Source organism: Electrona antarctica (assembly GCF_951216825.1).
Source record: "Electrona antarctica genome assembly, chromosome: 13".
Classification (NCBI taxonomy): Eukaryota; Metazoa; Chordata; class Actinopteri; order Myctophiformes; family Myctophidae; genus Electrona; species Electrona antarctica.
The window spans coordinates 37,685,704-37,713,248 of NC_136794.1; the positions used below are offsets into that span (position 1 = coordinate 37,685,704).

Below are 27,545 nucleotides of genomic sequence, written 5' to 3' on the forward strand. Positions count from 1 at the left end.
AGACACACACACTCTTCTAATGATGGAGTGGTTCACCCCCCACCCATTTATAGGGTGCGGGTCAAATTATTCTCTCAGATGTAAAAGTCATGAGCTTAGCGACCCCATCTGTGCTTGATATGACTATCTAGCATGGGTTGTATCACGCACGCGCGCGCGCACACACACACACACACACACACACACACACACACACACACACACACACACACACACACACACACACACACACACACACACACACACACACACACACACACACACACACACACACACACACACACACACACACACACACACACACACACACACACACACACACAATGGTGATTTGTGTTTATTTTTGTACTTTGTGGAGAAAGTGGGCAGTAACTTTTGGCTTTGGGTGGTAACTCCGGGGTGTGTAACTGGAGCCCTCCATTCCCAGACATAAATACGAGTGGCAGGAAGCTGTGTCATATACAACGGGTGGTGTGTGAGCCGTACACTGTGGCCTTAAGGCAACGCATGAGCGGCTGTGGGCTGACTGATGGATTACACAAACAACACACATTATTGCAAAACGTGAATATAGCAACGAGGAGGAAACCCTGAGGACATGGCCGGCCACTACTGTGCACAGTGTGTGTGTGTGTGTGTGTGTGTGTGTGTGTGTGTGTGTGTGTGTGTGTGTGTGTGTGTGTGTGTGTGTGTGTGTGTGTGTGTGTGTGTGTGTGTGTGTGTACAGTATGTGCAAACAAGCAGACATAATCCAGTGTTTGTCATTTGGTTTTGCAAGCCAGTAAACTGTCTTGAATCTTGAGAGAGAGAGACTGTGTACGTGCGTGCGTGCGTGCGTGCGTGCGTGCGTGCGTGCGTGCGTGCGTGCGTGCGTGCGTGCGTGCGTGCGTGCGTGCGTGCGTGCGTGCGTGCATGCGTGCACATGTGCCACCACCATGGGCCAGAGACTTTCCTCAGTCTCATCACTATCACAAGGAACTCATCAGAAAGTCTCACCGCCAATATCTTCCTACCATCCACAAATACCCATACTCATTTAGCCACATAAGCCCCAGCACCCCCCAGTCCCGATTCTGGAGGGCGGGGGGTGAAGATGAGTCGACTAAGTATAGGGTTTAAGTGGTTGGGAATGTCAAACAAGTGACCATTTCTTCCCTCAATGCCCATCACCACCACAGAGTTTATGTCTGATGGATTTTCAAATACTGCCTGACAAATTTAAAACAATTGCCACACATAAGCCATAGAACCCAGTGCAACAAATCAGTGTGTCTGGTCACACAAATCATGTGCGAGTCACAAAAGCAACATTCCTGGAACTGTCCTGACGTCCCTTTCAGAACCGTTTGAGGTATCACAGGCCCATGATGGGAATAGGAGAGGTTTACAACTTTGTCTCTCTCTCCTTGGAGCCCTCCCTTCTTACGTCTCACAAAAGCTTAGACCCCCAGCCCTGTGAATGCCCAGCTTGTAGCTCTCTGCATGTATGTCATCTCTGTCAGGCCCCCCCCCCCATGTCAGCCCCCCCCCCCCCCCCCCCCCCCTCATTACGCAACCGGAAACACAGGAACAGAAACCCATAGTGCAGGTCTCTCTGGTACAGAATGGCCACTTGGCTCCCACCCCAGCAAAGAAATCCCTGTTTGACGTGCTTTAGCTGGAACCCTGTACGTTTCCACTGCTTAGCTCAGCGCCCCGGCATTCAGGGCAGGCCTCATAGAAATGTGAAACGGAGCGCGTCGTCCAAAAACCAATTATTTGGTCTTTGATGAGAAAAGTCCTATCAGAGGTATTTATATGAACACTGTATTAAAACAGGCCGTGCAGTAAATCTGATGTGCATTACACTGCACCATCTTTTGTCTCTCTTTGGTACAGATGGTACGGATAATCACATACAGCTATATATTACTTTATGGCACTACAACAGGCATCACATGTTTAAATTAATCTTTAAAGCGCAGGTTGATTTGTAAAGTCAATCCGAAAAGGAGTCACTGGACAAGACTGTATGCACGGGCCAGTGACATCATCAGAATGCAAACAGAATGCAATCAGAATCTGATTGCATTAAACGACATTAAACTTTGCCACAAGATTTGCCACTCACTTTATTATGTTCTTTGTGAGGGTACCTACACATGGGGATACGGGGAGAACATACAGAAAGGCCCTTTCGCCAACCCCACCTAGGGTACGGACTCTGATGACGCGGAGAGGAGAGAACACGGCCACAGCGTCCCCGTTGGGAATCAAACCCAGGACATTCTAGCTGTGAGGCGATAGCACTACCGACTGCACCTGAATCAAACCCAGGACATTCTAGCTGTGAGGCGATAGCACTACCGACTGCACCTGAATCAAACCCAGGACATTCTAGCTGTGAGGCGATAGCACTACCGACTGCACCTGAATCAAACCCAGGACATTCTAGCTGTGAGGCGATAGCACTACCGACTGCACCTGCCGTGCCAAGTTTACACTGCAGCTGCAGCAAACATTCACAGTTATTCAGGTAAGTTCACTGAAGAAAGTTCATTGGAGAAAATGTAAACATAAGCGAAAATAAATCCAGTAACCACTTGAACCCCAAGGGGAGTGTTTGCCAGATATAGCAGATTTACAAGCTTGTAGATCTGCTATTTCTATAATATCTTTGCTGTCGGGAGGAAACCGTCTAACTCCATGTTTGAGGTTTTAGCATATCTGTGCTATTGAACACCCTTTACATCTGTGTGTTGTTTCGAAAATATTGAACCATAGTAATAAAAAACACTTTGGACATTGGACCCTCAAACTGTCTGGTAAAGCAACTAAGTCCACCACCTCTCCCCCTCTCATGCAAGGAATTGACAATATATAAAGTCACAACACCAACTTTGATGAGGCCGTATTGCTTTGTATTCAAAATGTTCTTAATTTCCTGAAAAATGTACATTTTGGAGTTAGGTGGTTTCTTCCCAACAGCAGAGATATACTATTTAAATGCATATTTTTTTCTTATTATTATTATTGTTATATAAACGGGTACAGGCTTTAGTTCCGACGCTATTATTGGTCCGACAGTCATTAAACCGACAACCTACCTCAAACCCTAACCTAACCATAACCGCAAGCACAGGAGCAGCGCATGTTCGAGCGCTAGTCCGACCGTTATTCCCGCATGTCGGACTAATGCTCCATCGGAATTACCATCGGATCCCATATAAACGAATCGACAGCAAAATAAATTCAAATTGATTGGCGACATACAAACATAGGAAACGTAGCCACTCTACAAGCTCATGATGCGATGTATTGTGAGCTTGTACATCTGCCATTTTCATTAAACAGATGTTTTTCTGTTTTTCGAGGCAAACATTACCACCAAATAATGGTGATAATGAGTTGAAAACTTGAAATTAAATCTATTTCGAACTCCAGGAGAGGATTAGGTTTCATTACTATCAGGCCATGATGTAAGAGCATGTGTCATGTGTGGAACTAGTAGTAGTAGTAGTAGTAGTAGTAGTAGTAGTAGTAGTAGTAGTGATTTCATTCACTGTCATTGTCAATAACTTTTAGAACATAAACAAACATGGGAAAAAAGAGGATTCTTACAATTAAAAAGTCCTGGTACGTACATAATAATTATTTAGAGAACATCCGTCAAAATGCTATGTAAAATAAATACAACCATTTCAGTTTCTTAAAATGCATAGTAGAATCTGCCTTGTCTGTCACTGGTTCACAGAAGCAACAGCTAAGCACAATGGAAACTAGAAAAAGTGCCCTTCTGGGCACAGGTCTCCACCAGGAGGATAGGACTGTGTGAGATGTTTGGCAAAATGTTTAGGAGTAATATACAGGTTTTCTTCATTTTGTTGAAGAAATGCAGAGTGCCTGGTGGCACTATAATAGGCCAATGTGAAAAGGGTTTAATGGCAATTGGATGATTTGAGGCATTTTGTTCCAAAAATGTGTTTTGCAAATATCAACCTGTTGGTGGCGCTATAACAGGCCAATGTGAAAAGGGTTCCTCAGCCTAGTAAGAAAATGTGTGAAAGATTTCACGTAAATTGCATGCTGCGTTCATGATTTGAGGCTTTTGTTCAAAACGGGGCAATCTTGCAAACTGTGAAAGCCAATTATAGCCAATTAGGATGGAATATGAAATATCGGACAGATCCGACTTGAGCACATGACCATAGAGATACTGTGTAACGATTTGTGAGATTTTTGGACAGAATCTGGAGGAGTAATATCAAAAAATGTGTTTTACAAAAGTCGGCCTCCTGGTGGCGCTATAAAAGGCAGATGCGGAAAATGCAGGTCAAAGATTTGTCCTTGGCCTCTAGGGTGTGCATGCAATGTTTCACACAGATCGGTGCAGTTTTAGGTAAAAAATGTGAAAAGCTGCCTCATAGTGGCGCTATAACAGGCCGTTCTCGAAAATGTGGGGCAGAGGTTCATCGTTGGCATCCAGGGAGTGTGTGTGCAAAGTTTGGCATCGACCGGGTTAACGGTGCCGGAGATTAGCTGTACACAGACGGACGGAAGGAAGGACGGACACACACACACACACACGGACGGAGTGCAAAACATACTCTCTCCCCATGCCTTCGGCCTGGTGGAGACAAATATGTGGAAGTCTAAATAGTGTCCATATATGTACTGTGTATGGTATAGTCTCACACAACTCAACGCTCATCACTCATCACTTTAGGCCCGGACCAAAGTCCAAGGGCCGAAGGACCAATGTTCAGAACTTAAAAGAAGAGTGTAAACTCACCATGGTGTCTACATGTCTGAGAGGGAGGTCATTGCCTGGTGCCTGGAGACGAGAGGAGAGGAGAGATGGAGTAGATAGGAGAGGGAGGGGGGAGGATGACACGTTAGATCAATTGACAAAACCTCCAGTATTCATGTTTTTTACCAGCAATAGTTTAGTTTCAGAAATGTAAATAGTATCCCAAACGGAACACTTTACTACTTATTTCGATGGAAATAAGAGAATTAGAACAAAAACCCAACCCCCATTGAGGGCTTATATGCACTTTAGCACAAAATAACACATGGACCTCTTTGTTGGGGACGTAACAACTACAAATAAAGGTAAGAAAGCCTTCTAGCATGGAATTCTCCTTTAACACCATAAAAACCTCAATGTTCAATTTTAACTCTGAGGGTGTACAACTTTAACCAAGTGGACCATTTGGTTAAATCTGTACACTCTAACAGGGATGCTCAGTGTGTTTGTGCACTTGTAGACCACCTGCAATTCCTGGTGAAGAGATTTGGTACTGAAGGAAACAAGTGCAGACAAACATAGAGAGCCAACTCTGGTCTACATTATTTCATGTGGCATTATGCTATATTAAAGTACAATCCACACTTGCACACTTTCACGTATTCTTTGCCCTAATGTGGTGTGCAGGGAAGCGGCCCACCACCTTGAATGCGCGGGACCATCTGTAACTCTTTGTGTAAATATTTACACAAAGAGACAAGCCAGCTTCCATTAGCCGAGAGTGGAGTGTCCAGCAATGGACTACTACAACACCATATACAGCTATGGACAGAGAGAGAGAGGTGTGTGTGTGTGTGTGTGTGTGTGTGTGTGTGTGTGTGTGTGTGTGTGTGTGTGTGTGTGTGTGTGTGTGTGTGTGTGTGTGTGTGTGTGTGTGTGTGTGTGTGTGTGTGTGTGAGAGAGAGAGAGAGAGAGAGACTAAGAAATACATGGAGCTTCAGCGACCCCACAAACAGAGTACAGCCGAGAGGGATGGAGGCAGGGAGAGAGAGAGAGAGAGAGAGAGAGAGAGAGAGAGAGAGAGAGAGAGACCTCTGCTCCGAAAGGAAGGAAATTACATCACAACAGTCGCCCTTACTTGCTACTTCAGAACTACAGTAGAAACAACAATGCATCATTACAGTAGGTTTGTCTGGCTGCTTCTCCAGTCTACAGTCCTTTAGGAATGTGCAGCGAACATGAACACTTCCAACCTGTCGTCCCTATTTTTGAGGGGGGGGGGGGGGGCATTCATGGTGAAATAGTCAACACGTCGTGCGCTTATTTCTGGCAAAGAGGTTTGGTACTGAAGGTAACAAGAGCGGACACAAGTACAGAGGCAACTCAGGTCTGAGAGGGTTTAAGTGGTGAAACATGATACAAAATAGTGAAAATAGCAGATAATCTACAAGCTCACAACTCATCACAGTGCGACGCATTGTGAGCTAGATTGGCTTTATCTGTAATAAAAACGGAATTATAGGGCCTCGAGTCCACATTTTTATTTTACTCGGTCTCGTCTCGGTCTCACCCTTAATTTGACTCTTCCCCCATCTCCAAAATGATTTCCCTACTGTAGTTTAAATGTTTTCTACTTTGGTATAATCGTTTCGTTTCCTTTCATCTTTTGATCTATAACCCGTAGTGCGCAACTAGCGTGACTAAACGAATTGATTCGCATTATGTGGAACAAAAACAATGCGACGCCAACCGGAACCTAAACCGGATCACACGGCTTAGGAGTTTTAGAATGAAAATCAGACTTTCCTCCGCAGTGGAAAGCAATGGTGATGTGAGGATATTTAAACCCTACATGGTTAAGCGGAGTTCCTCAGGGCTCTATACTAAGTCTATTGTCTATTTTATGTTATTGTGGGAAAAAGATTTCCCTAAGAAATAGCAGATCGACCAGTTTGTCGATCTGCGATGCTGGGGTTTAAGTGGCTGAGTAGTAGAAACACTACCCTTCCTCTCTGCCTGACCTACTTGTTGTTAACTAGTTGTACGAACGCTTGTTTTCTATTGTTGTATTGTTTATTGGATCTTGTTTAGTCGATACACTTAATTGTTTTAGCTCATGCTCATTTGATTTAGCTATTTTGTCTCATCTGTTTAAGGAAATAGGTAGCTGATATATTGCACTTTTACCTTAGCGCTAGGTATACTCTTGGTTGCTTGTTTTTGCAGAAAATGCACTAAAGACTTCTGGTGATTAGTAGTTTTTGTTCCCTACCTATGTTGAATACACTTATTGTAAGTCGCTTTGGATAAAAGCGTCTGCTAAATGACTGTAATGTAATGTAATGTAGTTGAAACAGCTACATCTGATCTCTGTCAACTTCTGGAGTGTCTCTGTGCTGCCGGTGACGCCTTGTTTTCAGCATAGTTATGGTGGTTTCCATGGAAATGGAACGCAAGCACGAACATGTGCGTTCTTCTGCTAAAAGATCTCTGTGTTTGGATGGATTCATATGACATTGCATGCCTCAAAAATATTCATAGGAACATCACAGGTTAAAGGAGAATTACCGTAAAATGACGATAATAATCTATTGATCAGTTGAAGCAAAATAAATAAAAGATCCATGCCGCGCGCTCCTCGGCTCTGTGCACTGTAGGGCGAATCACTGAATGGCATATTTAGATGGCTCACAAATCTATCTATAGCTTTCTTTGACTTGGTAAGCATTTGTAAATCAAATCTTTGCTTCTGCATGGATGTCCCTGGCACAACATATTGTTTAGATGGGCGTCCACAGCCGAATACATATCATTTGTATACATATCAAACGTTTGTGAACCACTGCTGTAGAGGACAGTGACAGGGTCAGAGAGAGAGAGAGAGAGAGAGAGAGAGAGAGAGAGAGAGAGAGATATGGGCTAGACAGACGTTTGTCAGCTGTTTGGTATAGTTTGTTACTCTGAGCCTCTCAAAGTAACACACACACACACACACACACACACACACACACACACACACACACACACACACACACACACACACACACACACACACACACACACACACACACACACACACACACACACACACACACACACACACACACACACACACACACACACACACACACACACACACACGGTGTGCAACATAAATGCAATATAAATTCGAACCCATAACACAACCTGAATTATACAACAGGTCGTTTCGAGGAAGCAATCTGATCTGCCTTTTAGCCATGCGTATAGGAACGCCTAATCAAAACATATAGAGATCAGCTTCTCTGTTCTCCCAGAGCGCTGCCGACTGGGTTGCTAGGCTAGCGAGTTTCTTGGGACATTTGTGGTCGTAGTGGCTATATGTGTCATTACAAAATTATGATTATTTTTTGGCGAATATCTTAGTTTTAAGGGTAACTGTTGCATAATTGCAATATTACACTCGAGGGTGTTCTTTACCGTCATTAATGCACTTCTGTGCTGCCTTTCAGAGTTCCTGCAGCATCGCAGGCGTGCATTAATGACCGTAAAGAACACCCTTAGTGTAATATTGCTTAACTGTATCTTTGCCAACTGAGAGCCTCATTGTCTCATTCTATAATAAAGCACAGTAGATTGGCTATTTTCAGCATGCAAAGATCTGACATTACGGCCTGTCAACTAAGTCAACTATAGATTTCTTCGGCTAAAACTAGACTAACACTAAAACTTTTTTTTTTAGTTGACACAAATGTGACTAAAACAGAATGAAAATCGATTCAAAAAAAGACTATGACTAAAACTAAATCAAAATGTGTAGTGTCACATTGGAGAAGTCCATACAGCAGAACTGTGAGAGAGCCGGCACAGCGACACTCCAGTAGAATTTAAACAGTAAAGCCAGAGGGGAAATTATAGTCTGACTGCACTAGACCCAGAATATAACCCTCCATACTGCCAGACTAAACCACTGACCAGAGAGAGAGAGGGAGAGAGAGAGAGAGACAATGTCAGAGACGTGTGTGTGTGTGTGTGTGTGTGTGTGTGTGTGTGTGTGTGTGTGTGTGTGTGTGTGTGTGTGTGTGTGTGTGTGTGTGTGTGTGTGTGTGTGTGTGCGCGCGCACGATGGATGGTTGTGGATGCTGGACGGTTATACTGTACAAATTATTTGGGGAGTTCTATAGGCTTACATTGAGGAAAACAGATTCAGGCTGTTATGATACGTATACTTGGTTCATAGTTAGCGTGCTGTACACCAACAATTTATTGATCGACACACTCACAAGTTGTGTAGATTGACTATTTTCGGCTTCATTCTGAAATGTTGAGTGTGTGCAACTGTGCGTGCGTGCGTGAGAGAAAGAGAGAGAGAGACTTGTGCACTGTCCAAGCTTCTCCCTGGATACTGTGGATAACAAGACATACTTGGGAGCATGGTGGGAGAACAGTTATGCATGCCACCGTGTGACTGACTGACGGACGGACGGACGGACAGACGGGCGGGCTACATTGCTGACTGACTGATTGACTGACTGACAGACATAATGCCACCCAGCATCACAGAGGAGGGTTTGGCATCATGGTTTTATTATATGTGCCATTTAGAAAATATCACATAACAGCTTACCCAACAACTGCCCTACGCTGCTTTCTTGTGGTGTGTTATTGTTGTGTCTCTGTTTCTGTGACGCTTCCTCTGTGCGTGCGTGCGTGCGTGCGTGCGTGCGTGCGTGCTAGAGTGTGAAGGGGTTGTTGTGTGTCTGGGAGACAGACAGTGTTGCCTCTAGGACACTGTTTCCCAAACACTGGGTCGGGGCCCGTTTGTGGGTCGCGGACACATTGCAACGGGTCCAGCTTGTGAGCTTGTAGATCTGGTATTTTCACTAGTTTGGTCCCGGGGGAATGTATACGGTATCATTTCTCTTTTGGGTCACGGGCTAAAAGGGTTGTGAAGCACTGCTATAGGAACAGGCAGACATGCGGTTCTGTGGGCTCTAAATGCAGAGACCGTGGATTGCACGGCCTGACGCAGCCACGCAGCAAAACAACTGCCTATTGTATTGCATTGTATTGTATTTCTACACATACACACAGGTACAGAGAAATATTGAACAAGAAAACAAGCAGACATAATCTGAGGTTTTCATTGTCATTTGGTTTTGCAAGCCAGACAGCTCGCTCTCTTGTGTGTGTGCGTGCATGCGCGCGTGTGCGTGCGTGCGTGCGTGCGTGCGTGCGTGCCGCACGAGCATGTTGGGAGTGGCTGAGACTACAATCACATCTGATTACTATAGTCATGACTGCCAGACGTAGTGATATGACTTTGGTTTTGGTTTTGTGTGAGGAAATTGCACTTCCAACCTGCTTGCAGGAGTAACACATGTGGAGGTTTTGCTGCAACAAGACCATCCTAACTGTGCCAGGCCAAGTTTTTAAAAGTACACTGGAATTAACCTTCAAGGACTATCCTGTCATTGACTAAACCTTCTGGCATTGCACTTTTCGAGTGTGTCTATGTGCGTGTGCCCGTGAGTGTGTGTGCGTGCGTGCATGTGTGCACGCGTTTGTGTGTGTGTGTGTGTTGTGTGTGTCTAGGCCGACCTTCCCCTTGAGTCCCTCACTTGGTCGCAAACTTCCGCCAACTGAGCTAATTCAGGGACAAGGACGAAGACTCCGTCCGGACGTCCTGGTCTCAACTCTTATTGTCTCTTCGTCACTCCATCGCAGTGGAAAGTAACTAAATGCATGTACTTAAGTACTGCACTCGGAAGCAAAATTGTACTAAGTACTACAATTTTGCTTCTAACTCCACTACACCTCAAAGGCAAATAATTGTAATAATAATATAATTTACCCCAATACAATTATTTGACAGCTTTAGTTACTTGAATTCTTATTACAAAACATACATCAACCACTTCTGTGCTATATATATATATATTTTTTTTTTTTCAATCTAAAAGTGAGCTTATAGATCTGCTATTTTCAAAATATTTGTAAAACGTTTGAAAACTTTGAAAAACGTGTGAATATACCGTCACAATCATTTTAACCACTCTTTCCATATTTTATACTTTGGCTATTTAAAATAGCTCACTTTGTCACTTCGTGCCATGCTGCGAGCTTAGACACAAACCTCTCCTCTGAGGGAAGGTTTTCACATGCGGAGAGAGGCGTACACGTGAGGGGGGAGGCTTACAGCTGAACCAAATAGTTTTTTTAGGGGTCCTTGACATGAAAAGGTTTGAGAACCAGTACCCATACAGTACTGTTGGCGTGGCTCTGTTCTGCACCACCACCGCCACCACCCACATCCATGTGCCTCCTTCTCACATGAGAGGCACGGAGACTCCTTTGACCCATTCCATCTAAATTATAGCTCACCACCGCGTGACGCGTCAGGGAAAGAAGAGGTACAGTAGCTAACAACCCACTCCCCCCCCACCACACACACACACACACACACACACACACACACACACACACACACACATCCAGAGGAGCAGTGGCTGCTGTGAGCCTGGCCAGAACAGCCTCCAGGGAAATGACCCAGAGCTATATATACTGTACTGGAGAGACCAAGAGACATGGCCCCAATTCAGCCACCACTAGGCTCAGCGCTAGCTAGACAGAGTTTGCTTTTGTTTGTTGTGCTGTGTGTGTGTGTGTGTGTGTGTGTGTGTGTGTGTGTGTGTGCTCGCACGCACAGACCAAGGGTGTGTTGTAAGCATCTCTCTCTCTCTCTCTCTCTCTCTCTCTCTCTCTCTCTCTCTCTCTCTCTCTCTCTCTCTCTCTCTCTCTCTCTCTCTCTCGCTCTCTCTCTCTCTCTCTCTCTCTCTCCCCTCCCCTCTCTCTCTCTCTCCCCCTAAATGGCCCCTTCCATTTTCAGGCCATTTGTTTTCATTGGGAGGCTATGTTAAAATCACACACCGCGGGCCCCAAAAATACATCCACAAAAATGCCTCATGACTTCACTTCTAGACTGGCACTTTGGACAACATCCCACATACTATCTCATTCTCAGGCCTGCCGAGGGCTTTGTAGTCCTAATGTGATTTTGTTTGGAGGCGAAACAACGAAGCGTGCATTTTTTTCAATTTTGTTTTAATTTTCATTTTAAAAGCATGCCATGCCATTCCAAAGCAGTGCAGATGAAACGCTTGGTTAACAAGCCATCTTGAACTATGTGGCACTAAATCATGTGCGAGGGTCCTAATTTGCAGAGAATGAAACATGTCAGGGGAACTTAAGAAGAGAAGGGGGGAAAGAAAAGAAAATATATATATCGTCTCTGTCGAGCAGAAACCTCATATGTGACCAGGTCTAGCAAAATGGTCCTCATCTCGCCTATAATGAAAAGGCATAAAATCTAAAATAAATGTAAAAAATGTTTTTGTGTGATTTTCGTTTTTTCCCTATTAACACAGTTTGAATGTTGAAGAAGGTTTTCATTTCAACAGATTATTGATTTGGGCAAATTAAATGTATACATTTATAAGTCAAAGTAGGCTTGTTTTGTGAATGTTGTGAACATTCAAAGGGGGTTTTCTCAGCTTTGGGTAAAACGGCACAATCATTTTAAAATGGTCATATCTTCTTCAAATATTTTCCAATTTCATTGAATGATACATCATATGAAAGCTTACATTCTGTACTTTAATAATCTGTAAAAAACTGAAAAAATACTCTGGTCGAGATGAGGGCCTATTTGCCAGACCCGGTCACATATGTCCAAAACTTTCAGGATTCAAATGTAAAAGATTGCAAAAGTAGCCGATCTACTTTAATAGGCTCGAAATGCGGCATAAGTTGCAAATCTGCTACTTTTGATGCTTTTGTGTGACGCTGTAGTTAGTGTATTATGATCAATGATCAAGTAAGGCATTCGTTTACGAAAAAAAAGGAGATAAGAGGTTTCTGCCCGACAAAAACGATATACATTTTGAAAGTGTTTTTTTTTTTCCATGGTTTACCCCTGGCGGCTGATTTATGCCCCAATGAAAATTCCTCAAACCATGCCGGTTGGAGAGTGTGTGTGTGTGTGTGTGTGTGTGTGTGTGTGTGTGTGTGTGTGTGTGTGTGTGTGCGTGCGTGCGTGCGTGCGTGCGTGCGTGCGTGCGTGCGTGCGTGCGTGCGTGCGTGCGTGCGTGCGTGCGCCTGCATGAGAGAGAGAGAGAAAGAGAGAGAGAGAGAGAGAGAGAGAGAGAGAGAGAGAGACAGGGGAGGTGAGATCCCTGTACTCTATCTCTGTCACAAAAAAATACATATTTGTAAATGAATTTGAGCAGTAGCCTGCCCTATACTGCAAACTTGCAGGCAGTATAGGCTATACTGCATGCAGTATTTAACCCATTGAGACCTGAGAGTGAGACTAGATTGTACAAATGTCTTCTAAATCATGACAGTTTTCTGAAAAACCTATGTTTCTGTATCATTGGCACTGGCACTCAAACTTTACGCAGCTATGTCCGTCCATCCGTATGTCCGTATGTCCGTATGTATGTCTCTGTGTCTGTATGTCCGAGCACGGAAAGCGAACACCTAAAGTGGCCAGTACAGTACAGCACAGAGTAAAGTGGCATAGGGCAGACTACAGTAAGAGCCCTGGGCCGTTCCTGGGGCTCTAGATGTTCCGGGGACCCCCACACTGACTCCCCGGGGACCCCCACATGATAACTGTCATTTCTCGACCGTTTCGGACGTGCGGCAGCTCCCCGGAACCGGACCGAACCTAATTGGCCGTCGACCCCCATCTGAAAATGTTTTATACCAGCAGATATACAAACTCAGGTGCCGCACTATGAGCTTGTATATCTGCTATTTTTCAACAGATATAAAGTTTAAAATAATGGTTAAAGTGGTTCAAAGCAACAGTAAGGTGACACACAGATGCCTTCCAGGTCGTTCCCGTGTCTGGTGTTCTGAGGGAACAGGCTGGTATCTGCCCTGGGTCTGGTGTTCTGGTATCTGCCCTGGGTCTGGTGTTCTGGTTATCTGCCCTGGGTCTGGTGTTCTGTATAACAGGCTGGTATCTGCCCTGGGTCTGGGACAGCACATGGGCAATGGCAACAATGCCATTCACAGCACCCACAGCACCTTCTAGTGGTACTAAACATGAACTGCACGTCCATTTCCATGGAGCATGTGGCTCTCTCAAACGTTCTTTAAAGAAGCATCCATCATTCAGGACCCTTCATAATTCTCTGACTGTGACTGGAAGACAGCCAAGGCTAGAGCCTGCGAGTTTACCGTCTACTCAGGGGCATTGGAAAACAAAACAAAAAACAAAATTAAATAAAAAATGAATGTGACTCGTTTGTCACTCCCCTGCCCCGAGTTGACTTTGGAGATATTGTGTTTATTTGCTTTAAGAAACAGCCTGTAGGCCCGGCTGGCCTAGCGATCCGGGCATCCTAATGCAGTCTGACGGCGTGGCGCAGCACACGTCACTCCCCGTCTCTCTCCCCTAGTTTCCTGTGTCTCCACTTTACTTCCCACTATCAATAAAGGCAAAAAGCCAAAAAAAAAAAAAAAAAAGGAAAAAAAGAAACAGCCGGTACAGCTGTTTGGCGAGATGCTCGACAAAACGTGTCTTTTTTTTGCAGGCTGCCTAAATAAGGCAATGGTGTTTCACTGCAGACCGTGTGATTTAGAAGGTGTTGCTGTCTGTCCAGCATGCAGTGTTTATAGAGCTGATGCTCAGCGACAGTACTCACATTTTTTACATAAGTAAAAGTATCAATACTGTAATATATACTCAAATTAAAGTCAATAAAAGTCCGGAATTCAAAATGTACTTGAGTAAAAGTACCGTATCATTGGCATCAAGATGTACTTAAAGTACCAAAAATAAAAGTACACCCCATAATGCAGAATGTCCCCATTTCAAGTTTTCAGGCAAAAAAGTTAAATCTAAATTTGCTGTCAAAATCAACGCTGCACTGCAGCGTCACACAGAAGCATCAACAGTAGGCTATAGCATAGAGCTGGAAACGTGGCACGTACGCTTGAATTTGAATCCTGAAAAGTGACAATAATGTTTAACAATCAGTGCTGTGTGTCATGGGTTCCAAAACTGTTCAGCCCCCGGCCCCAAAATAATGCTGCCATTACCTCAACCTAACTATAGGGAGGTAATGTTATGCATATGAACGTGCATGTTTGGTGCATATTTGTTATATTATCGGGCTACATTCATTCATTCATTTACAATTACAATTTTTACATTATATTTCACTCATTCTGTAAAATATTTATGATGACCCTAAAATAAATTTGCGACCCCACCGTCAGTGTCCCCCATGTGGGGTCGCTGTATGCAACTGTGCGCAACCACCTGTATGTGTTTTTAGTACAAACGATATTCTTTCATTAGAGAGAAATAAGTTAAAAGTTAAGATAGCATGTTGTTTAGACAGATGCTAGGTTCATTTTTGACCAGCTGGCATCATAGATTACTGAGGAACTACACTGAGTCTATACAGTTGACTGTATGTGTTGACCCTGCTTGTTGGAAAGTCGCTCTGGATAAATAACGTCTGCTAAATGCCTGAATTGCTTGCAACCAGCAAAATCCTTTACACACACCCAGACATATACAAGAACATGCACTCACACACACACACACACACACACACACACACACACACACACACACACACACACACACACACACACACACACACACACACACACACACACACACACACACACACACACAGCTGTTCCTCTCTCATGCTCTGCGGTCCTCATCTGTCGTTTTCACACGGCCCAGAAATGTAAACACACTGTTGAGAAAGGAGGTGTGTGTGTGTGTGTGTGTGTGTGTGCGCGTGTATTGCCATCCCCCTGGGATATTGGGGGGGCTTCTGAAATGCATGCCTGGGGTCCCAAGGGGCCAAGGGAGGGATGAATGTAAGGGGCCACTTTGACACCCCCCCCCCCCCCCCCCCCCCCCCCCCCCCCCAGTGGCCCTAAACCACCTTTGACTTCTCCCGCTTCTCTCACTTTCTCACCCCCCGTCCCCCCATCTCTGACTACTGATCGACCCATCCACTGCCTCTGTTATGTAACAGAGGGTCTGTTCGAACATGTGAGAAGGAGGAGGGGATAGAGAGGATAGAGGGGATAGAGGGGATCAGAGAAGTTGTGTGCTTTTTCTGGAGGGTGTTGGGGTGTGGAGGGCTGCTCACTGTCACTGAAACCCCCGGAATGCACCCTTTCGTTACTGTTCTCAATCACTCACTCACACACTCACACACTCACACACACACACACACACACACACACACACACACACACACACACACACACACACACACACACCAAAATGTATAGTATAATATTTGGATCTGAGACGTAGTGGAGTAGAAGTAAAAGTATTTGGAAATCAGAAATACTCAAGTAAAGTGCAAATACCTCAAAATTGTACCTAAGTACAGTACTTAAGTAAATGTACTTAGATACTTTCCACCACTGCACACATCACCACCAGACATGAATGTCTCTCTCTCTCTCCACCGTTCTGCTCATAATCTACCTCTTTGTCTAAATGTAGGGCCATGTCCTAATATGGGCATTGGAGTGCATTCCCTAACGGAATGATAATGAGCTTCATGAAAAGGAAATGGCCGCACATTCTTATCTAAGCTACATATTGCATACTTTCTACATGACACATTCTTGTTTTTTTGTGATTTTTTTCGCCTCTATAAAAAAACAAACATGAGAATTAACGTGACGTGCTTGACAGACACGTAAGGGCCCCATTTTCACTACACGATGAAGCCGACAAGTCTACTGCGATCCAAGAACCACGATAGGACAACAGGGCCAGAAGGCCAGGCCTTTACGGCTTTTAAAAGGGTGACAAACTCCACCTTTCACCCCTGGCCCCGGCTGGACCGAAATCGACACCGACCAAACGCAGAAGAAAAACACCATTGATCGTCGTCACACAAGTTCTGACATTTTGTTTGGAGAGGAGACACATTTAGGGTCTTATGTAACTCGCATGCACTTGACAATTCCAGTTGCTGTTACGCCTGGTTCCTGAGAGAAAAAAAGAATGGAGATCTGTCTTCTCAGCTTCCAGTGCACACGCCAGGCATGGCCTGTGTTTGAGGTATACGTGCTAGCTGGTTTGTATGCAAGTGCCTGCAGGGAGTCGGGATCGTATATCGTCGAGGCTTGCCTGGATGGGGCTTGTATACAGAGAGTAAATAGATCACATCAGTGACCTCTCTGAGCTAGTTCTAAACACCAGGCTAATTGGAACACATCTAGAGCCGTCTTTGCCTCGCACTTACTCATTAGAAAGCAATGCGCTGGCACTGGCCCTTGACCAGACACGGGTCATGAATAAAGGTGAAGGATGCAGGTGGTAGGCAGTTTATGGTTTTGTGTGTGTGTGCATGCACGTGTGCGTGCGTGCGGATATTTGTGTTTGTTTGTGGGTATAAACATATTTTTTTTTATGTTGGTATGACACACTTGCATGTGAATTTGTGTATAACTAATGCATGCTTCATGTGCTTACGTACGTATGTGTGGGAAGAAGTGTTTAGATCACATCACGTACACAGAAAATAAATAAAAATAAACTGAATTAAAACTGTAAACTCTCACATAGTCCTGGCGTCTCTCCGTATCCCTGCTAAATAAATACTACTGTATGCAGTGGTGGAAGTAGATTTATTGAAGTACTGTATTTACTTTACTTGAGTAATTCCAATTTCCAATACTGCTGTACTGTACTTATGTAGGCTACAATTTTGAGGTACATTTACTTTTCTTGAGTAATTCCAATTTCCAATACTTTTACTTCTACTCCACCACATCTCAGAGGCAAATATTGAACTTTTACTACACTACATTTATTTGAACACTTTAGTTACTTTATAGATTTTGATTATTATTATTACAACACATACATTACCCACTTCAGCCCTATATACATTTGCCATTTGAAAATAGCCGATCTACAAGCTCACAATACGTCGTGACTTGTGAATGAACTTGTGATGCAATGCATTGCAAGAGCTTGCAGATCTGCTATTTTCAAAATATTTTTATACATTTGAAAACTTGAAATGGGACATTCTGCATACCGAGTACTTTTACTTTTGGTACGTTATGTACATTTTGATGCCAAAACTTTTGCACTTTTCGAATTCCTTGGCTTTTACTTAACACAGAGTAGTTCTCCATTGCAGTATTGATACTTTTACTTAAGTAAAACAATTGAGTACTTTTTCCACCACTGTGTATATGTCCTGTCAGCGCCAGCTCCAGCAGAAGGCCCGTCAGTGGAATGCATCCCAGCATGCACCACAGCGGGCCGTGCGTTGGGGAGTAGCCATTTCTGTCATCAGGGCTGATGGGAGAGAGGACCTTCGTATCACATTTCATCACTTACTGCTGATTGGCACCACCTCTCCCAGACCGCGTTGCTTCATTCCTCCAACACAGGAATGTGCTGTTCGATTGCGCCATGAACAGTTAGGGCATGGCTTATAAGCCCTATTTCAGAAATGGTGGGTGTTTGTTTGTTGTTTACACAGTTGCTCATAGTAGGAGGAAAGCTTCCTAGAAAACTGTCTGCCAGTCTGTCTGTCTGATCAGTGCCTTGATCAGTGTTCAAGGACGTTTTTCTTGTGTTCAAGGACGTGATCCCTGTCCATTCAAACTCTAGAGGGGCCCGTCCCAAAGTTATTAGTGCAGCCGGCGAAAAAACTAGAGTTCTGGGCCCTCATCAAACCCTGTACACTCAAGACACTGCCCCCGCTGCCACCCTTAGATCTCCATATATGGAGCTGACCTGTTCTGACATTCCATATGTTGATCTGACCTCTTCAAACCCTGTACACTCAAGACACGCTCTATATATGGCCAGCCAGAACAGAATTAATTCCATATGTTGATCTGACCCCCACATGCCAAAGCACCAGCGCTTGCCCAGCAGTCTGCTAGTCAGGTAAGTTCAGTTACATTTAATGAGAAATAGAAAATGCTTCAATGAAGAAAAAAATTAACAAACGTGAGAACAAAAAAAAATTGACTAAAGGGAGTATCATATATATCGTCTCTCTCGGGTGGAAACCACATTCAAATTCAAAGGGGGGGCTGCGCATCAGCACCTAAACCTAACCCACGGGGAAGACCGTTGACTGGCCTAAGTAGCCTATACCCACTGCGCTGCTATAATATTATATCACAACATAATGTTATATCGTTGACCTAAATGGCGTTATATTAACAAGGATAGTATGATTAAAAAAAGGGTTAGGCCTATGTCTTTTTCATTCAGAAATTACTTTGGACATGTGGAAAACTTTAGTTAAACATGCAAATCTTCTGATACTTATAAATAATAATAATCCCGTACTGTGTGGTGTTTTGTTTCATTAGCACGAGCGTGATAAAATAGGCTGCAGCTTGTTATTGTTCCGCAGCCTCCACTGCTGCTCTGAGCCTCTGAACATGAGGTTACCAAGGATTCGAAAGCGACGTCACTGTTATGCTACGCAACACGGAAGTAACACGGACTTGAAGCAGTTTATAAACCAGTCAGTGACGCGTCCCTGACAAATCCTTGGTATTTTCATTCAACCGGACAGTCAACATTTCCGCGGACCGGTGGTTGGGAACCTCTGGCTTAGAGGCAGCCTAGAGGCAGCCAATGATGAAAACGTTTCCACTAGGTCGCTACTACGGCCGCTAGTAGAGGTAGGTGAACATGTTGTCCAGCTGCTTTTCAAGCAGCTGGCAAAAAAAGATAACATAGGGCAGGTGACTAGTCGTTTACTTAGCAAAATATCAACTTTATACATTATGTCAAAACATACTGAACTGCTGAAAAACTATGCAGTCCAAGTAAGGAAAAGTACTTAAGACTTGTTTAGAAAGGGAGAACAATACAATAACAATGTACCACTTTCACCTAGCTCACAATCTGCACCGGGGCTCATTCAAATATTTATTTGTCATTTACGACCTCTTTTATATTATCTAACTCGCAGTGTGCTCCTTATAAAGTAAATACGTGTAAATCTCGACGTTGTGACCACTTAGGCCGACATGCTTTAGGTCGGCTTAAGGCCGTCATTTTAGCGGACTGCCTGCACTCAAGCAATGTGCACTGTGCCTCCTGCTCACAATCACTTTGAATAGCTGTGATTAGAGATGTATATCCATCCTGTAAATGGATTTCCTTCAGAACGCAGTGCTAGCGTTCCCTGATATAAACGGCAATATAACTCTCAGCAGCGCCACAGAATGTCTGGCTTCAGAAAAGATGTGTTTTTTCCCCCTCCATTATTCTGCCTGTAACTTAATTTACAGTTGATCTGACGTCAGTCTGCACCTGAGTAGCTGAATAAATCATGTTCATGTCTCTCTCTCTCTCTCTCTCCCTCTCTCTCTCTCTCTCAAAATAATTCACCAAACTGGGTGCTGGAGGAGAGATGATTTAACCCATGAGCCAGGCCACAGCACTACACACGCACACAAGCACGCACACAAGCACACACACAATATATGCACACATATTGTGTACAGGAATGAGTGTTCTAGCACACGCTTACACACAGACGTACACTTTCCGAAGACAACTGCCGGCCCGTCTATTTCTTATTAGCGGACAAACTGCAGGCCACATTACTGTACCATGTACTGTACTGTACCAAGTACTGCAGACACTTCATGCAGTGCAACACCTCGATGTGTCAGAAGAACAACCCAGGGCACACAGAAGGAGCACATCAGGGCAGGTGTCGAGTGCATATCTAGCAGTGGTGGAAAAGTACATTTACTTAAGTACTGTACTTAAGTACAATTTTGGGGTACAGGCTTTAGTCCCGACATACTATTGATCTGAAACCTCAATCCCTAACCTAACCATAACCGCAAGCACGGGAGCAGCGCATGTCGGACCATCGCATTTTCGCATCGCGTCACATGTCCCCGCGCTTCGGACCTTTGGTGTGTCGGATCTGCGTGTGCACCCCCGATTTTGAGGTATTTGTTCTTTACTTGAGGATGTCAAAATGTCAGTACTTTTACTTCTACTCCACTACATCTCAGAGGCAAATATTGTACTTTGACAACTCCACTACAATAATTTGACAACTTTAGTTACTAGCTACATTGTCGATTTTCAATATTATTACAAAACATACATGAAGCACTTCAGCCCTCTACACATTTCGGCCATTTGAAAATAGCTGATCTACAAGCTCACAATGTGTCGCATTGCGACCCATTGTGCGCTTGTAGATCTGCTATTTTGAAAATATTTGATAGCTTTGTAAACATGAAATGGGACATTTTGCACAACGAGTACTTTCTACTTTTGGCAGTGCATTTTAATGCCAATACTTTGGTACCGTACTTTTACTCAAGTACTGTACACCAGACTTTTACTTGTAACGGATCGAGTAGTTCTACATTGCAGAATTAGTACGTACTTCTACTTAAGTAAAACATTTGAGTACTTTTTTCACCACTGATATCTAGTTCCCATGCCACTCACTCCATCCTCCTTGGCCCTATCGTCCATCTGGCCTCGATTTCCCAATTCTCAGAAATCGTTGGCCGTCCACAGAACACCCTTGAACTAGGAAGGCTAAGTTATTTCAGTTTTACCCTGGTGTCTCTGTGGCGGTAACACAGGTACGTACGTCAAGGAGTGTTTTACATCTTAGCTCATCATCGTTTACGAGGGCAATCAGCAGCCATAACGCACCGCCTTTGGGGCAACTCCTCTTGGCAAGCGGAGAGGAGAGGTTGAGGTTGAGGAGAGGAGAGGAGAAGAGGGGTTTAAGGTTAAGGAGAGAGAGAGAGAGAGAGAGAGAGAGAGAGAGAGAGAGAGAGAGAAACACACAGAGGCGGACGGACAGACAGACAGACAGACAGACAGACAGACAGACAGACAGACAGACAGACAGACAGACAGACAGACAGACAGACAGACAGACAGACAGACAGACAGACAGACAGACAGACAGACAGACAGACAGACAGACAGACAGACAGACAGACAGGAACACATGGAGATGACAGCGCTGATTCTCAACGCCATAGTTGATTCACTAGAGAACATTCTCAACACTTATGGGATCCGTAACCCGTTGATTTGGAATAGTATCAATTACATGTACTGGCTTACATTTTAAAAGGCAAAGAACACACAGAAGCATGAGGTACGGTGTAAACGAACCCATTGTTCTCTACACCTATAACACAGATGTCTTCGTCTGCAGAGCACAATAACATGTTCTTCTTACATGATTGCATGCAGCTTTTATGAAAGGTAAACACTTTGAAGAAATATTCCCACAGTGTACGTGTATCATAATGTAGAATGGGAGAAAGGGCTGGCAGATGTTTTTTCTTGGTTTGCCAAGTACTCCAGAAGAATCTAAACAATACTGTGAGAATCAGAGTGTGAGCAAATCATATCCAAGTCCACTGGTGGAATGTATTGAAGCACATTTACTTTAGTACTTAAGTACAATTTTGAGGTATTTTTCTTCAAAGGCAAATATTGTACTTTTTTACTCCACTAAAATTATTTGACAGCTCCAGTTACTAGTTAGTAGTTACTAGTTCATTTGCAGGTGTAGATTATTAAAACAACACTGTTAAGCCCTAATTTATACTTTGGCTATAAAACAGCCAATCTACTAGCTCACTACAACTCGCACTTTGAAAGACTTAAGTGCTTTGACTTTGGTACTGTAAGTGTATTTTGATTCTGATACTTCTGTAGGCCTACTTTAACTTTTTTTAAATTCAGGCCTTTTACTTGTAACAGAATATTTCTACATTCATAGCTACTTCAGTAAAAACTAATCTGAGTACTTATACTACCACTGTACAATTTAAACTATCCAGCCAGTCCAAAACCAACAAACTGCATGTAACGCCAATACCAAATAAGGGAACGCAGCAAGTTAAAGCATGTCTTTCTTTTCTTGCCTTGCCTTTGCAAAAACACAGTGCATGCCCAGGCTGTTTCCTACGATGTTCAATGTAGTTTGAGAAGCAGTGGTGGAAGAAGTACTCTGATTATAAGTAAAAGTAGCAATAAAACAATGTAGAAATGCTTTGCGTAAAAGTCCTCCTGCATTAAAGATTTGACTCGAGTAAAAGTACAAAAATGATTGGCATCAATACTTAAAGTACCAAGGTGAAAAGTACAAAAGTAAAAAAATATATTTTTGAAAAGAGCAGATCTATAAGCTCAGAACATGTCTCATTGTGACGCGTTAATGGATCTGCACAAAGTAATATAAAGTATTGAAAAATTGACATACTCAAGTAAAGTACCTCCAAATGTTACTTAAGTAGACCAATCGTACCCTTTTTTTTGTTTGTTTTTTTAGGGCTAATGAAAGTTACAGGTATGGTGTGTAAAATGGTAAATGGTGCATTTATATAGCACCTGGCTTTACATAGATTGTGCATTACATTCACCCATTCATACACCGATGGCGGCGGAAACCATGCAAGGCACCAACAAGCACATCAGGAGCAATTAGGGGTTCAGTGTCTTGCTCAAGGACACTTCGACACTAACTCTGGGGGAGCCCGGGTTTGAACTGGCGACCTTGCGGTTACCATCCAGCCACTCTACCCCTGAGCCACCGCCACCGCTGTGTATGTGTGTGTGTGTGTGTGTGTGTGTGTGTGTGTGTGTGTGTGTGTGTGTGTGTGTGTGTGTGTGTGTGTGTGTGTGTGTGTGTGTGTGTGTGTGTGTGTGTGTGTGTGTGTGTGTGTGTGTGTGTGTGTGTGTGTGTGCGCGTAGTAATCCTACTAATCCTTACAAAAGCTTTTGGCACTCAGAGAGTATACAAATGGAGTGTACAAATGGAGCCACATGGACCATAACAGGTCAATTTGGTTCCATTTGTACTCTCTCAGAGTTAAATTGACATAGATTTTTAGAATAAATTGAGGTCTTAGATGTAATGGCATTAAATGGGGGTCAGTAGCCTATGCATGTCAAACTGGCCATCCTTCAAATTAAAAATGATAATCACTGCTAGAGCCCTGCCATATCTTTTCAAATGGGGTCTTGCCCTGAAAATGAATTAATTTCACACTCTCAAGAGTTAAAGATCTATAAGGGTCCATTTGGTTACCAACTCTCCATCATTAAGCTGGGAACCTCCTCAAGGACCACTGGTTGAGAACCACTACTCTATTCCATTCTAAGCTTAATTAATTCAAAAAATAAATAACCCAATTTTTTGCGCACGTGGACTCTGCCCCCAGCCTGGTACCCTAGTCAAAATATAGCCCTTGAGGAAATTTAATTGGGGAACCCTGAAGTAGACCATTCATTTACAAGGGGGGGAAAAAGTTAAAATCTAGAAAAAGACGTTTCTGCCAGACAGCAACGAAATGTACTTATAGTTAGTTACCACCACTGAAAAGATGCAATGACGGATACATGAAACAGCCTTTCAAATGTGTTTACTTGAAAGGATCTTATACCTCACGGCTCGGTCTACTTGCCAGAGTGATTAGTACATCCAGAAATGCACAGTACATTTCTGTTATAAACAGTCACGACTCGTAAAAACTTTTTTAAATCACGGTTTGGGGCAGCTGCCACGGACGTGGCCTGCTCTATTTCAGAACCACATAATTCCTAAAATGTAGCTTGTGCCCGCATGGTGCTAATTCTTTTTGCTGTTGGTAATGATTCTACAGCAGTTAACGACGCCGTGATGCCCAGTGATCATGACGCGGTGTCAGAACAAGGGTGTTAAGGCAGCAATTCCCAACCTGTGGGCCTGGGCCCACTGGCCGGGCCACGGTCCACTTTACCCATGTAACACTCCCATTTCGATCCTGTGAAAAGATCCGGTACAAACCGGAAATTAAAATTCCGCTGGCTTATGCTTGCTAAGGGACACAGCAACTTAGAACGTAAATGTCTCTGAATCACTTTTTAGACCAAACACAAGCTTGGTTTGCGTCTGATGTATCTAAACGATAATATTTCGCTTATCAAAAGTATTTTTGGGGTGGATTAAATTACAATTGCGGGACATGTTAAATAGCGGATTTTACTTCCTGACTCTGAGGTTTTCGGCCAACACGGCTTCAAGTTAAGAGTACCGCTAATTGACAATGACTTAATGTTAACGAAGTCCACACCCACAACACCAGAGGGAGTGCAACGAACCATGTACAACCCAGATTCGGCACAAACAAGGGACTAAATTATTTTCGCTCCTATGCCACCAAAATGTGGAACGCCCTACCAACAGTCATTAAGACATGCGAATCCCTTGACTCCTTCAAAACCGCTCTCAAAGGGCACCTACGGATGGCTGCAATTCGAAACTGGCCCCCTTGCCGATCAATAGGAGCTCAAAGTATAGGCTACTATATTGATCCAAGCCAGAACAGATCATAAAAAACATGCTCTGAAATGCACGGCCCCACTCATTTGACCAGTGAGAAAGAATGTGAGAAAGCATGTCTTACCAGTTCATAGTTGGTTGCAGGGACACAGGATGAAGATACCTGGAAAGGAATGAACATAGGTTTAGCCATGTTGTTATTACACTGTACCTATGATTACAAGACTGAAGACATAAAGATATTACATGGAGTTTTACACAATTTGAGGCTCTGGAAGATGCTTCAGTTGTAAAAGTGAAATAGTTTAATATGCTAGCTAGGTTAAACCACGTATACTGTACATTGTTGAGCTCTATACTAGGCCCATGCCTTTTTTCACCTCTACGCCAAATCTCACCACTGAAAATAGTCGACCGTATAGGGACGCTAGGGGCAGCAATAGCTTATAGTCCGTACGGACTTGACTCGGGGACTGGCTGGCTCAGGTTCAGCACAGACCACAGTATGGACCGATAGCAGGAGAGCTGCTAGTTCACTTGCCCTAAAGCAAGGCACCGAAACACCCAACTCCTCCAACTCGCCACATTAGCATGTCTATAAGCCCTGTGTGTGCATGTCTGTATTTCAGGCCTATGGGTGTGTTAAAAAAAATCCCCATGGGGATTAATGGAGCTAATCTTCTTCTAATCTTCTAAATAGCAGGCTTGAACAAGGTACAGACAGACTCACTGACTTGATGCTATTCTCATATGACATTTACTATACAGCAATTACACGTGGAACACAGGTTTAGCTTAACCAGTGTGATGACGAACTGATTCAATGGCTCGAGCTCTGAAAGAATTTCCAACGACAGTCTATTCACACAGTGTCACGAACACAATGTGTCTGTCTCTACAACAATGTTTCTGTCAACTGGCTTGACCTGGGGGGTGCAGGGGGGGTTGAGAATGACAGGGATAATACAATATCCCTGTCGTTCCAATTGAATTATGTGCAATCCATATTATGCAAGTTGCGCTGAACGCAAACACATAAGGCTTAAGACTCGCCAGCATATTTTATGCATTGCAGGAGTGTTCATATATGAATTTAGGGCACAATGCAGTATCTGCTATTTTTCTCCTTGACTTAAAAAGACTCGGACCACGTCTTAAGTGCAAAAATGAATGTTTGGTTGTATGGACATCGGAGTTGGACTTTGCCATAGCTCGGTCAATTATCGCGGGTAACGTTACATATAGCTGCATGGTTTTTAATTTTGGTTCACGGCCCGACTGCAAGTAGCCTTCACAATACGTAAGACTACCTTATGCACTGAAAAGATGGTGGAAGTCTGGGATATTTTGATAAAATATTCTTGGCAGTATATATGAGTCAAGTCCAAAACCTAAATAGGGACAGTCAAAGTCCACGGTCCGAGGAGCAGACCATGACAGTTGGGTTGGCTGTCCTGCCTGGACTGCACCAGAACCCAGGATGTGTGGAGATAGCGGCTTCGGATGTTATCACATGATACAGTATCACCAGTATGGACATTTCCACATACTGACGTGACCCCAACACTAACCTCAGTCTTAACCGGCCACGTACAGTAAAGGTGGTTGCACACCGGCCGCGTTTTTCGGAAAACCGATGGAGAAACGCCACTAAAAATCCGAATTCACATCCGATTCGCGCCCGGTGTGTGGAGACCTTAAGTCCCCTAACCTCATATCAGTCTCAACCGACCACGTAGATCAGTTTCACTACGCTTTCGCTTCGGCTGCAGTAATTTCACTTTCGCATTTCCTAGTCGCGTACTCCATAATATTGCCTGCATTGCATGGTCCAGATGAGAACATACTGGTGATTATCGGTTGATAACATGGTGGTGGAGAGGTCCCCTGCTGTAATCCCATTATCACTGTGACAGTCCCCGGGACGGAGGAGCGCAGAGCGCGAGGAACCCGGGCAAGGCAAGGCAAACAGGAAGAGCGTAATGATGATGATGATGACCTTTGATGGCCTGGTATACAACACTGACACGGAGCGTTGCCAGAGCAAAGATGAGCACTTGATGAGAGCGAGGAGCCAAACAGGATGTCACCGTCTGATGTGCCCTTCCTGTACATGCCTTAACGTCATGTACTACTGTACTCAAGTAGGCTACTAGTTGTTCCACCACTGCCGTCACTGCCGTTTTTATTATTTCCACACAACAGCTCTAAGGTATATTAATGACATAGTAAAATGTTGAAAATGAGTGGAATGCCCCTTTAATTGGTTAGTTATGTGTGGATGGGTATGTCTCAGCCAATAAATTCAATAAACTCAATGTCCATGTTGAAAAGAGCCTTTCAACCTTCCACTCACTCACTCTACTGTCTCAGAGGTTTAACTGTTGCCAGTTCCAGAGACTTAGGTTATCAGAGATGTTGACCTCTAAGATCCCTTTAACAGTTTAAGGGCCCCAGAC

At 43.8% G+C, this 27,545-nt stretch overlaps 1 protein-coding gene across 1 annotated transcript in view; it reads right to left on the reverse strand.

The window, feature by feature from the left end:
• Positions 1-4,741: 4,741 nt before the first annotated feature.
• LOC306934950 (tensin-1-like) overlaps positions 4,742-27,545 on the reverse strand; it is a gene marked incomplete at its 3' end in the record, with an annotated part of 183,677 nt that continues 160,873 nt past the window's right edge. Inside the window, exons 4-5 of the mRNA XM_079517772.1 lie at positions 25,211-25,249; positions 4,742-4,813 (exon numbers count right to left, since the gene is read on the reverse strand). Coding sequence (XP_079373898.1) covers positions 4,742-4,813; positions 25,211-25,249 — 111 coding nt within the window. The remainder of the gene's footprint in view (positions 4,814-25,210; positions 25,250-27,545) is intronic.